The sequence below is a fragment of the Ochotona princeps genome, chromosome 10 (assembly GCF_030435755.1).
Source record: "Ochotona princeps isolate mOchPri1 chromosome 10, mOchPri1.hap1, whole genome shotgun sequence".
Taxonomy (NCBI): Eukaryota; Metazoa; Chordata; class Mammalia; order Lagomorpha; family Ochotonidae; genus Ochotona; species Ochotona princeps.
This window is the reverse complement of record NC_080841.1, coordinates 38,138,167-38,151,925: the sequence shown is the minus strand read 5'-3', so window position 1 is coordinate 38,151,925 and position 13,759 is coordinate 38,138,167. Positions and strand designations below refer to the sequence as shown.

The 13,759-nt window shown below is 39.2% G+C and overlaps 1 protein-coding gene across 7 annotated transcripts in view; it reads right to left on the bottom strand.

The window, feature by feature from the left end:
- Positions 1-13,759, bottom strand: part of MLLT10 (MLLT10 histone lysine methyltransferase DOT1L cofactor) — a 173,635-nt gene that overhangs the window by 93,540 nt on the left and 66,336 nt on the right. For all 7 annotated transcript variants that reach the window (XM_058669312.1, XM_058669311.1, XM_058669315.1 and 4 more), the window contains exons 5-6: positions 11,499-11,608; positions 664-767 (exon numbers count right to left, since the gene is read on the bottom strand). In XM_058669312.1, the coding sequence (XP_058525295.1) occupies positions 664-767; positions 11,499-11,608 (214 nt within the window). The remainder of the gene's footprint in view (positions 1-663; positions 768-11,498; positions 11,609-13,759) is intronic.

The following is a 13,759-nucleotide window of genomic DNA, read 5'->3' as shown; positions in this document are numbered from 1 at the left end:
TCTACTTTTGAACAAATTTGCTCATGAAATTTTATGCTGAAAAAATACCTGAAGTAAATGTTTGAGAAGTAGCAGCATTATAACATGAAGAATTACAGTGATTCCATCATTTTCCCCTTGAGACTCTTAACTGAAACACTTATCATTCATTAAATTTTTTTTAAGATTTATTAAAGGCAGAGTTAGAGGGAGAGACAGAGAAATACACAGAGCTTTTACAACAATTCATTAACTCCCCAGCTGGTTGTGACAGCCAGGGAAGGGCAGGCTAAGCCGAGAGCCAGGACGGCCACATGGGTAGCAGGGCCCAAGAACTTGAACCATCTGCTGCTGCTTTCCCAGTACATCAGCACTGAATTCTTATAGTAAGTAAAGCACTGCATTAAATTTACTTATATCGACTCCTTTAATCTTAATGTCAAATCCAAAGAGTAGGTAATATCAATACTTTCTATAAAATGAAACTAAACTTAGATTATATTATCCGGAGTAAATGCACTCAATTAAAGGAATGATATTCATTACATAGAAGTAGATCTTTACATTAACAAAAAAAAAAAAAAAAACTATTTTAAAGTTTGGGCACCTAACTAAAAGTCTTTAATCTTGTCACACAATTTATTCCCGGATCTCAGTTCTGTATAATGATAAGCACATACTTACCAAGTTACATGGAAAGCCTGTCTACATCCGTGTTTATTACATGTCATGCAAGCACCAGTGGCTGCTTTGCTTTCTCGTCCCTGTTCATCACAAATGTAGCAAGTCTAGGGATAAAGAGAAATAAATAAACAAAACAAAAATCATACAAGTCCATAACATGAATCTGAATTTTATAATTATCATCAAAAATGTAGGTCATGTTTACTATTTAAACTACTTTCAGAACATGAATTCTTTTGAGGATAGTTTAAATAATTTTCACAAACATGCAAACAGGAAAAAAAAGCAATAACATAAAAATACACCTAGTAACATAACAATTCATAAAGCCAGTATGTCAAAAATCAGCTTCACAGACACTGAAACCAGCACACAGTGTGCCACAAGATTCAGGCTCATCTTTACTCAGCAAGAAATAAGCACATCTAAGAGAATTGACACACGGAGTTGGGGCCTAAGAAACAAAGGACAGTCTTCGTGTCTAAGCAAGGTTTAGGTCATTCCAACTTTACAGGAAACATCTTATGGAAGCTGTCATTTAGCCCCACCAACTTGACAAGCTGAGTAGGGAGGAAGACACTTTAGTTAAGAAGTTCAGAATGCCCCCAAGGAGTGTAAACAGATGAGCACCTCCAGAAACTTTGACAGCTGGTTCATTTCCCATTTAAAAGTAAACACTGCCTGTTCAAGCTCAAATTCATGGCTGGTCATAGATGGAATATTACACATGTGGTAGCCTATGACTATCAGCATATAATGAGTACTACTTTTAGCTGATTAAAATCAGGTATACAAATAAATATCAAACCATAATCACACAACACAATGAAGAAGAAACCAATTTCTAAACAGTAATAAATTAGCTAACTTCATCAACACTTAAAATGCCATGGGCACCTGTGTTCTTTCAAAAAAAAAAAAAAAAGGCAGGAGTAGACAGGACAACCAGAATGGCAGAATGAAAAGTTATGTAGTCTGGCAACACCTCCAAGTTTCTTTGGGGATCTCCCCAATTGAAATGCTGGACTCAGAACCCCAGCCAAGAAAGGACAGAAGAAAGAACAAGTCAATCAACTACCTCAGCTAAATGTTGGCAGCGAAATACTGGGCAAACAGAGACTCTATGATGGACTAGGTCAATCAGTGGATTCTTCAACGACCTCATCGTGCTTGGAGTGGCGAGACTGGCAGCGATTCATAACTGGTAAACTATCAAAACCACTTGAGCAAGTATCTCAGAGCATGCGCCCCACATCCAGGACTTGGGGTGGGTGAGAAACTGGGTGGGGCTTCTCCCTCAATATCCCTATTTACCTCAGATACAAGAAGGAAACAATATGGACATAATAGTCTTACCCACTTCCCTATAGCCCCTGAAACTTTTACTGTAACTAACTATGTAAAGACTGTCAAAAATACAATATGAAATATTCCAGTCAAAAAAAAATTAAAAAATTAATAAAAAAAAAGTTATGTGGATCCTCAAAGGAGTTAATCATTTCAGAGGCAAAAAAATTAAAAATTAAAAAACTCCAATTAAAGCCTCGAGAATTGTCCTAAGGACAAACAGCAAACTAAAAAATATAAAATAAAAATAAAAATCTATACAAAATCTATTGACTTTCACTAAGAACAGTAACAAACTGTGGCCTTTGAGCCATAATTGGACCCCAACGTCCACTCGCCTTCTCCCCTCAGATCCCAGAACAGAGGTCCACCTGAGTGAGTGTGCCATGAAGACCAGTGCTCCCTCTGTCCCCATTTTCAGTGTAGGGCTATAATTTCACCCTGGAGGGCTGAGGCAGGTACCAGGCTGCCAGTTTCCCTGTTCAGACTCCAGCATCCTCACAAATCAAGACCTCCAGGGCTCTATCATACCTTCAGCAGACCTGAAGGACCTTTTTGGAATACAACATGAAATTCAAGTGGAAAAAAAAAAAACAAAGAATTTCACAGTGTACACACAGAAATAGATCAAAATATTGCAGTTTCCACAAATGCATAGAATTATGATTTTTCATTCCAGATTAATAAGAATGCCATAAAGTACCCAAATTCATCTCCAGTGCAACTACTCAGTAAAAGCACAATGTAGAGGTCTGTGGTGCGCAATAAGGCAGAACTGACAGCTCCAAGATACTAAAAAAAACAACTTTTAGAAGTTGCATCAGCTATAACTTTCAGCAAGAGCACGAAAGGCAGCAAAAAAGGACCCTAGGCTCACATTCACTCTTCAGAGTCCAGAAGGCTGTGCATAAGAATCAATTTGCATTAACTGAAGGAAATCGAAACAGGATTTACAGCAGACTTTGCATCCTCCAAACCATATACAACTTCATGAACCAATAATGCTCAAGGGCTTTAGAAAAATCTGATTTTAAAAAAAAAAAAAAAAAAAAAACGCCTAAATAAGAATTTGCTTCAACCCAGCAGCAACTCTTAGGAAGCTAGAAATGAAAACAAAATCCAGTTCATGGGCCCGGCATGGTAGCCTAGTGGCTAAAGTCTTCGCCTTGCATGCGCCAAGATCCTAGATGGGGGCCAGTTTGTATCCTAGCAACTCCACTTCCTTCCAGCTCCCTATTGTGGCCTGGGAAAGCAGTACAGGGTAACCCAGAGCCTTGTGACTCTGCACCCGTGTGGGAGACCTAGAGGAGGCTCTTGGCTCCTGGCTCCAGACTGGCCCAGTTCCGGCTGTTGTGGCCATTTGGAGTAAATCAGTGGATGGAAGCACTCTGTCTCTCCCCTTAAGTCTGCCTTTCCAAAATAAGTAAATAAATAAATAAATAAATAAATAAATAAATAAACCTTAAAAGTATGTATATAAAATCCAATTCATACCTGATGGTCTGAAAGACTCAGTGCAGGAGCCAGCATGACTCAGCACGTTAAGCTGCCATCTACAGTGCCAGCATCCCATATAGCTGCCGGTTGCTCCACTGCTTCAAATTCAGCTCCCTGCTAATGTGCCTGGGAAAGTAGCAGAAGATGGCCCAAATGCTTGGGTCCTTGCCACTCACTTTGGAGACCCAAATGGAGTTTCAGGTGTCTGACTTCACCCTGACCCATGCCCAGCTGATAAGGACATTGGAAAAGTGAACCAGCATATAGATTATCTCTTCTGTAAGTCTGCCTTTCAAATAAATAAGTAAATCTTAAGAAGAAGAAAAAAGATACATTTTTCCACCTCTAAGGAACAAGAAGAGAACCTTGGATCTCCTTGATGAAGACTTTCAATGTCAAGAATATAATCAAAAAGTATAAGGTAAAAAAATCTAACAAGCTAAGGTGAATGAAGTATAATCTGACCAGTGTTTTTCTATGGCTTCAAGATCTGATGATTCTAGGCAGCTAAGCTAAAAGAGAAAAGGGGATAGGTCTGAATACGACCGTTTGAGACTATCATGACTCCAGAGGCAGGTGCTGTGATGCAGTGGACTCAGCTGCCACTTACGATGCCGACATCCCAGATCACACTGCCTGGGTTCAAGCTCTGTTCCACTGAGTCCAGCTTCCTGCTAATAAGCATTCTGGGAGACAGCAGGTGATAGAGTTCAAGTTGTTGAGTCCCATCTCACCACATGACTCAGGCCTGAGTTCATAACTCCAGGTGATAGCTCAATTAACTTGGGTACCTGCCACCTATGTGACAGACTCAGATTGATTCCTGGGTCCCTGCTTAAGACTAGCCCAGCCCTAACTGATGCGGACATTTAGGGAGTGAATTAAAATCTCTTTCTCTTTCTTTCAAATACTTAAATAAAAATTTATTTTAAAAATGAAAACATCTACAATAAGAAACACAGGATAATGAAAAACCATTATCCACAGAAGATGAAACATATTAACTAAAATCAGTTTTTAATTTTAAAAAAATGCACAATGTGGCCCATATATAGGAGATGAAGCAGGGGAACTGGAGCAGGGCACACGGGCTGCAGGCAGCTCCTTTATAGCTGTATCTTTGGCTACCTACATCACAAAACTATCAACCAAATGGAAACTTACCTAATTAAAGAGACTCAACAGATCAACTGAGTTCATAGAAAAAAAATTAGTAAAAGAAACAAACTGTTTAAATAACTCTTTTTAAGATTAAATTGCCTGAAGAACAACCTTCATATATCCCGATAAGAAATGCAGATTAAAGTATCTAAAGAACAACAAATGAGTCTTTGCAAAGCTTGGTTAAAAACAACAATCAGGGCCAGAGTTGTATAAGAAATGAAAAGGAATTTAAAAGTTTGTGAAAGTAGAATTGAATGACACGTTTATGTCAGTACAATAAATTTAAAATCTATGCATAATACATTTTTCATGAACTTATTGAAGATTTCTTTTATGTTTTGGAAAAGATTCCATTCTTTTGTAATCACTCTCTATTTAAAAAATGATATACAATTCCACAAACAGCCATAAACTATCAATGTCTGTCTATTCAAGGTAACCAAAGCCAAAAGGCAAACTGAAAAAAATACCTGTTGTATATACAGGAAAAAATTCAGTATAATTATTTAAAGCACAAACATCAGGTGGACTTTTATTCATCTAAGATTTGGTAAAGAATTAGGCCCAGCCCTGACTGCTGGAGCCATTTGGGAAGTGTACCAAAAAAGCAAGCTTTCCCTCTTTTCTCTGTCTTCTCCTGTAACGTTGCCTTCCAAAAAAATCTTTAACATACACACTAAAAAAAAAAAAAAAAACAAAAAAACAAAAAAAAAACCTTATTTTTATTCTAAGAAAAAAAACTTCAGTTAACTCAACCCCAGTCACACTAAACCAATACTCTTCCATACTATCCAATATCTTTGTCTCTTCTCCAGTACCAGTATTCCATACATTCTATTCAGATGCTCATCTCTGGAAAACTGCCATGATGGCCTAGCCAGTTTACACACACCTACTTTTGTTTTTGTTGGTTTTTTTTTTTATCCTCTTTCTCCCCATCCTCCTTCCACATCTCTGAGAGAGACAGACCCAGGCACATCCCTCCCAAACACAGCCCCTGAAAGATGATAAAGTTGAAGTTCCTTAACATGTAACACAAGGCACCTGAAAAACTGGCCTTTGACAACGCATCTCTGCATTCAACATGTCACACTCAGGGTCCTAACAAAACACTACTACCCTTTCTCCTTATCTTCATCCCCATCACAGACTCCTTACTGTTTCCTACTTCAAAATCTATCTTGTTCAATCAGTCTGGAAAAATTAATACTCAAGTGACTGTTCCTTTCTCTTCCACTTACTGATGGAATCCAAGGCTTGCTATTCTAATGAAGAGAATTTGGGGACCAGCAACAAGGCTGTAGTAAATTAAGCCTCCACCTACAGTGCCAGCATCCCCTACTGGGAGGCAGGTGGGAGTCCCAGCTGCTCCCCTTTACATCCAGCTCCCTGCATGTGACCTGAGAAAACATGCCCTTAGGCCACTGCACCTGTGTGGGAGACCAGGAAGAAGCTCCAGGCTCCTGGATTCGGACCAGCCCGCTTCTGGCCATTGTGGCTATTTGGAAAATGAACTAGTGGATGGCAGCTCTCTCATTTCTCCTCCTCTAGCGGTAAAATTTACCTTTCAAATAAAAGTAAATAAATATTTTTTTTCTCTGCTTTCAGATCAAGGATGGTCTCCCAATGAAACTGATGAATTTATCTGGATAGTGGGATGCTGGACTCCTTTGCATGGTCCATGCCCACAATGATGGAATTATGACTGGTTATGAGCTGTACTGCTATAATAATATGGAGGAAATTAACATGGGGGGAGAGCTTGGGGGAGGGTTGGGGGAATCCCAAGAGCCTGTGGAACTGTGTAATAAAATGATAAATACATACATACATACATACATAAATGCAGGGCCCAGCACAGTAGCCTGGTGACTAAAATCCTCACCTTGCACATACAGGAATCCCATATGGGCACCAATTGGTATCCCGGCTGCTCCACTTCTCTTCTACCTCCCTGTTTAGGGTCTGAGAAAGCAGTCGAGGACAGCCCAAAGCCTTGGGACCCTGAACCCACGTGAGAGACCCAGAAGCAGCTCCTGGCTCCTAGCTTCAGATCATCTCATACCCAGCCGTTGTGGCCACTTGGGGAGTGAACCAGCAGATGGAAGACATTTCTCTCTCCTTCACTCTGCAAATCTGACTTGCCAATAATAAATAAATCTTTAAAATAAATGAATAAAATGCAAAGAATTTGAAACCTTTTCTAAGATACCTGTTCTTTACTTAATTCTAGTACACTATTAGGTAAACTTTCTCTGGACTACTAGAATCCATGCACATACAACAACATTTAACAGGAAGGCATAAACACTGAAAAGAATGGAATTATGGGAGAAATTTTAACCTCCCCATATATATAAATTCCATATATATAAATTCTCATTTTAAATATATAATTATTTGAAAGTCAGAGTGGGGGAGGGAGAGGGGATAGAATCTTTCATCCACTTCTCACTGCCCAGGGCTGGGCCAGATGAAGTGAGGAGCCCAAGACTCCATCCAGGTCTCTCAGCTGAGTGGCAGCAGCTCAAGTACTTGGCAACCTGCTGCTATTTTCCCAGGATCATTAGCAGCGAGCTGACTGAAAGTGCAGGAGCTGGCAGCTTAACCAGCTACACCACAGCAATAGTCCCATGTGTTCTATCTTACACAATACCCACTCACTGGTTGATTTTCTCCAAACACTATATCAATTGCCCTGCCTTGCCCTGCATGTTACGAGGCAAACAATGTTCTTTTGACAGATGTAACCATGGGATCATAAAATTCCAGCTCAACTACACACTCAAACCAGATTTTCTCAAGTAATAAAGAAGGAAGCCAATTATTTGCGCCATCACCACTGCCTCCCAGTGTCTGTACTGGTGGGAAGGCAGAGGCAGGAACCTGAACCTAAAAACTTCCATGTGGGAGGCAGGCAATTTCTTTTTTAAATGTATTTATTCTCATTTGAAAAGCAGAGTAATATAGGGAGAAGGAGGGACAAGGCACATGACAATCTTCTACCCACTGCTTCACTCGTTAAATGGCTGCACCATCCAGAGCTGGGCTGGTCCAAAGGCGAGAGCTTCTCTGGGTCTCTCATGTGGTTGCAGGGACCCAAGCACTTGGGCCATCTTTCACTGCTTTCCCAGACCCTAAGCAGAAAGCTGGATGGGAAGAGCAGCCAGGACAGACTTGAACTGCTGCCCATATGGGATACTGGTGCCACAGGCAGAGGATTAACTCACTATGCTGACACTGGCGAAGAGGCAACTAGGCTGAATGAATGCCAGCTCTCAGGAAAAATAATTTTGACAAGGAAATTCTGAGAGTATTTTTTTTAATTTAGACATTACTGTAGTGAAAAGTTTACTCTGATACCATCAAAGGCAAAAAAAGAGCTGTACAAATTACGTAAGTTTTAAACTACTGTAATAGAAAAATACAAGAATATTCTCTTAAACATCAAATGCTTTGTTAGAAAAAATACAGTATCAATTAGAAAACATGAAAGAAATTCTTTCAGAATACTTGAAAACAAATGACATTACTAATAAGGAAAATGATTCAAACATTTTACATTAGAAAGGAAACTAACATCTTTCATTAGAAAGGACAGCAAAGACTAGGCAAGCACTATAGCCCAGTGAGGTAAGTCACTGCTTAGGATGCCTGAATCCCAGAGTTTCAGTTCAAGTCCTGGCTATCCCACTTCAGAGCTAGCTTCCTCAGCAAGTGATGGCCCAAGTACTTCAGCTGCAGCCAGCTCAGAGAGATGTGCACGGAGTTTCTGACTCCTGGGCTTCAGCTGCTCCACTTCCAGCTTTGCCAAGTTAACCAGCTTTTTGGGGGATGTGAATCAGCAAGTCAATGATTCTCATTCTCTCTCTCTCTCTCTCTCTCTCTCTCTCTCTCTCTCTCTCTCTCTCTCTCTCTCTCATCCTCCCTCTTTGTCACTCAGGCTTTCAAGTAAAAGTCTTACAAAAAAAGAAAGAAAAACAAAATAGTAAAGTAAAGCTATTTCTCAAATGGTAAACACACTGCATATAATGATACATTGCAATCTCACATACTAGTGTAAATTGGCAACTGTATTTTAGAGGAATTCATTCAATAAGATTGCAGAATTTTCCAAAATGTCCACACATTTTTATACATAGAAAATGTACTGCTATCCACTACATGCCAGACACCAAACTAGGTTCTTCAAATGAAGATAAGGGGTTGTAACAGGTTATTTATCCCAGTGGTTAAGATAAATGTGGCCCTCATTAGATGCCTGGGTTCCATTCCTAGAACTGGTTCCTAACTCTAGTTTCCCACATAGACCCTGCAGGCAATAGTGATTGATTCCCTGCTCCCTACATAAGATCTGGACTAAGTTTCGGACTCCTGGTCCCGTTCCCGGCCACTGCAGGCATTTGGGGAGTAAAGCAGCAGATGGCAGCTCTGTCTCCATCTCGTTCATTTAAAAAAGAAAGAAAATAAGGTAGTTTAAAGATGACAGATTCTAATAATGTCCTGATTACACACTATCCACTACAAATATGGCAGAAATTTCACTTACACACAAAAATGCTCTGGAATAGTTTTCAAAATCAGGTAAAAACTAAGCAATAATATCTAAATTCTTCATGTTTATGTTATAGCAAAATGAACAAGAAAAAAAAGTAGAAGCATATGAATGGGAAGATATTTAACCCCTGGCAAATTCCACTTTTAAACATTTCATAATAAAAGAGTTTTTCCATATAAAATATTTGAAGCCATGGAACTATCTCCCATGACAATTTCTTTCACAGACAGAAGATGTATCTTCAATTAAATGGTTACCACTTTTAAAGGCAAACTTTAAAATACAAAACCCTTCTAAACTGCAGAAGAGAATCAACATATACAGAAATGTACACTATGAAAAAACCAGGCATGGATCTTAAATTCTGCTGCACCAACATAAACTCATCCTTAATTTCATTATTCTGAAGCCAGCATGATGGCATGACATGCTAATCTTCCACCTTCTAGTGCCAGCATATGGGTAGCAGTCCATATCCCAACTGCTCCACTTACAGTCTAGCTCTCTGAATATGGCATGATCAGGCAGTGGAAGACAGGCCAAGTCCTTGGGACATTGCACCTACGTAAAATACGTGGAAAGAAAATCCTGGCTCCCAGCTTTGGATCAGTTCAGCTCTGACCTTTGCAACCATATAAGGAATGAACCAGCAGATGGAAGACCTTTCTCTCTCTCTCTCCTCCCTCTGTTAATTCTTTCAAGTAAAAATAAATAAATTTTTAAAAATATTATTCCATGAAGTGAATTTACATAAATAAAGTAAACATTAACATTCTCCTTCTAGAAGGCCAACAATAACAATCAAGTCTTTGGGGCCCAGCACAGTAGCCTAGCAACTCTAGGGTTATTTTCTTAAACGCGCTGCGATCCCATATGGGCACCAATTCGGCAGCTCCACTTCCCATCCAGATCCCCGCTTGTGGCCTGTGACAGCAGTCAAGGACAGTCCAAAGCCTTGGAAGCCTGCACCCACATGGGAGACCCGGAAGAGGCTCCTGGCTCTTAGCTTTGGATTAGCTCAACTCTGGCCATTGCGGCCACTTGGAGAGTGAATCATCACACAGAAGATTCCTCTGTCTTTCCTCCTCTCTGTATATCTGACTTTCCAATAAAAGAATAAATAAATCTTTTTAAAAAATCAAGTCTTAGGCCCGGCGCCATGGCCTAGCAATTGAATCCATTAGTATCCCATATGGGCGCCAGTTCTAACCCCAGTTGCCCCGCTTCCCATCCAGCTCCCTGTTTGAGACCTCGGAAAGCAGTCGAGGACGACCCAAAGCCTTGGGACTCCACACAGATGAAGCTCCAGGCTCCTGGCTTCAGATTGGCACAGCTCCAGCTGTTGTGATCACTTGGGGAGTGAATCAGCAGACAGATCTTCCTCTCTCTCTCTCCTCCTTCTCTATATATCTGACTTTGCAACAAAAAAAATAAAATAAATCTTTAAAATAAATTCAAGTCTTGCGCCCGGCACAGTGGCCTAGTGGCTAGGGTCCTCGTCTTGAACGAGCTGGGGTCCCATGTGGTTGCTGGTTCTAATCCCGGCCACCGCTTCCGATCCAGCTCCCTGTCTGTGGCCTGGGAAAGCAGTCGAGGATGGCCCAAGGCCTTGGGACCCTACACCCGTGTGGGAGACATGGAAGAGCTCTGGCTCCTGGCTTCGGATTGGCGCAGCTCCAGCCGTTGCAGCCACTTGGGGAGTGAACCATCTGACAAAGGATCTTCCTCTCTGTCTCTCCTCCTCTCTGTATATGTGCCTTTCCAATAAAAATGAATAAATCTTTAAAAAGTAAAAAAAAATAATAATAAAATAAAATAAAAGTTTGGGCTACATATGTGCTATTCTGATATAAGATTTCATTACTGAAAAAACAGTGCATGACATTATGAATATGACCCAAAATAATGATTAATTTAAATTTAACAGAACTTGAAAAAGTAAAAATGATCAAAAATTCTTGGAAGACAAATTGATAAGGATTAAAATGACTGGTAATTACTACAATATTAAATACACAGAATGGTATAAAAGGCATCACAAGACATCACAGCTTTGTTTTACACTCCTGTGACCTCAGAAACATTCAGGATAATTGTTGATGCTTAGCACTGTAATTCTATTTTTTTCCAAATTTCTCTGCAACTTGATGAAACCTCTAAGTAAAAATTTCAAAAGCCTTTAACTTTATAAGTAATAAAAATTCCTATCCATCTCCTGGTTTTAAAATATAATTGAGATGAATCCGTAATAAAATAATATGCACTGTACCTTATTATAACGATCATGAGGAACAGACTGTAAAACGATTGGTTCCATTGTAGCAACATTGGCAAACTGTACCTCTGGGATATACAGGGCACAAACCACATGAGCCCAACCTAAAAGTAAATAAATCATAATGTCATTTTATCAGTTTACAATCCACTATCTTTCTAAAGAGATACCTAAATAAGAGCCTGTTTAAGCAAATGTACAACAAAGATATTAAAACAAATCCCCATTTCTGACTCAGTTCCAGGGCATGAGAACTATCATATCAAACCAACGACAAAACATCCTTAGTCATATTTCCAGTTACACTGAACAGTGGACAAAGGAAAACACCTACAAAATTCAGATGCTAGCACTGTACTTCTCGTAACAATAAAATTCTTCATATTGCTTCTGAAAACCACTATAAAAAGTTTCAACTGGTTTAGAGCAAGGGAAATAGTTTTAAAATTTTATTGTTAACTTTTTAAAATGTCACTATTTTTCACATTATGTTAAATCCATGCCTTTACTACTTTAAACTTCCATTTTGAAATATTTTATAAAAATTCATATTTTTTTAATTTTTAGAATGTGACTGAAGATATTAAAAAGGTGAACTGTTAAAGAACTGCCGAGTTAAAACCAGAAAAGGGTAAAATCCAGGGGTGGGTATAACGTTTGGCCACTTTGGCCCAAAGCATTTTCCAATATCTGAGAAAGTAGTTACGAAGAAGGTCCCACTGATAAACTCTGGAGGCCTATAGTTTGAACATGTACCTCAAGAGACCTAAAAGATGAAGAAACTACTATTAAGCTTCTCATCCCTTTTCATAGTGATAGTAAAGGGCTACAATACAGACATGAGAATAAACTAAAAGCACATAGGCCCTCACAGAGATTACCTGGCCATCTTCTAGAAGACAGTAATAAATTACGAGTACCCCTAGGCATCAAAAAGAAGAGAAAGTACCATGCTCTCAGGCTCATCTTGACTCAGACTTTCATTCTAACAACTTGTTAATTAGAATTCCCAGCATGACAAAAAGCAAACATAAGAGAGACAACATTAACAGAAACCAGAAAAGAGTATCAAAATGTTTTGGTATTTAGGAATTAACACAAAAATAAATGTATTAAAATAAATATGGGGCTGGTGTTGTTGTCCACTGTTTGCAACATAGGCATCCCAGTGCTGCTCCAACCCCAGGCTGCTCTTTGCTTTCAAGCCAGCCTCGTACTAATCCTGGGAAGGCAGCAGAAGATAGCCCAAGTACTTAGCCAGGAATTCCTGGCTCAAGGCTTGGCTCTGCCAGTTGTGCTTGCTTTAGCCTCTAAAGGAAACCAGTGAATGCACACAGTCTCCCTCCTCCTCTCTGTCCCTCTCCACTCTCAACAAAATAAATCTTTTAAAAAATATAATCTTTATCTCTTTATAGTTTTACTAAAGTTTCTCGCTTTGAATGTATTTTATTCACAATTTATAATTGCTGGGTGTTATTTTTTGGAAAAGCATTTCAGTATAATTATTTAAAATACTGCTTGTGCAATTTTCTCTGTCATATTTCTCTGTGCCTCAGATGACGTATCTGTAAGGCTGTTATATTTTTCATTGCTCCTCCATGTTCCTTAAAATATACATAGAGGTAAAAATCACGCTTGAATACTATAAGCTGCTAAATATAAAAATGAAAATAGACACAAGACAGCTGACTAGTACCCTATAACCATCTTAAGGTTTATAGCAACTGGTTGTATATATACTAAAATTGAGATGTCAATGAAGTAGTTATAGGATGTGATTAGGAATTTGTATTTGCTAACATATTGGTCACTCAATGCCATGTTAATTAATTTCATGATCTTGTAAATTTCCATGTTTCTTCCTGTTGTTGAAGTTGTGTAGTGGCTTTTCATTGAAGGGGATGATATTCTGCCAGCTCTACTTTCAGACCAGGGATTGTCTCCCAATGAAACTGTTGAATTTATCTGGATAATAAGATACTGGACTCTTGCATGGTCCAAGCCCGCAATGAAGGAATCATGATTGGTTATGAACTGTACTACTGTAACAATATGGAGGAATTCAATATGGGGAGTAGGGCTAGGGAAAGGGTTGGGGGCATCCCAGAGCCTATAAAACTGTCATAAAATGAAATTATACACACACAGAAAATACACAGATACATAATTTCTTTATTTGAAAGAGTTAAGAGACAGCCAGAGAGAGCAAGGCAACTTCCCTCCTCTGGTCCATAGCAGCAGCTACGACTGGGCTA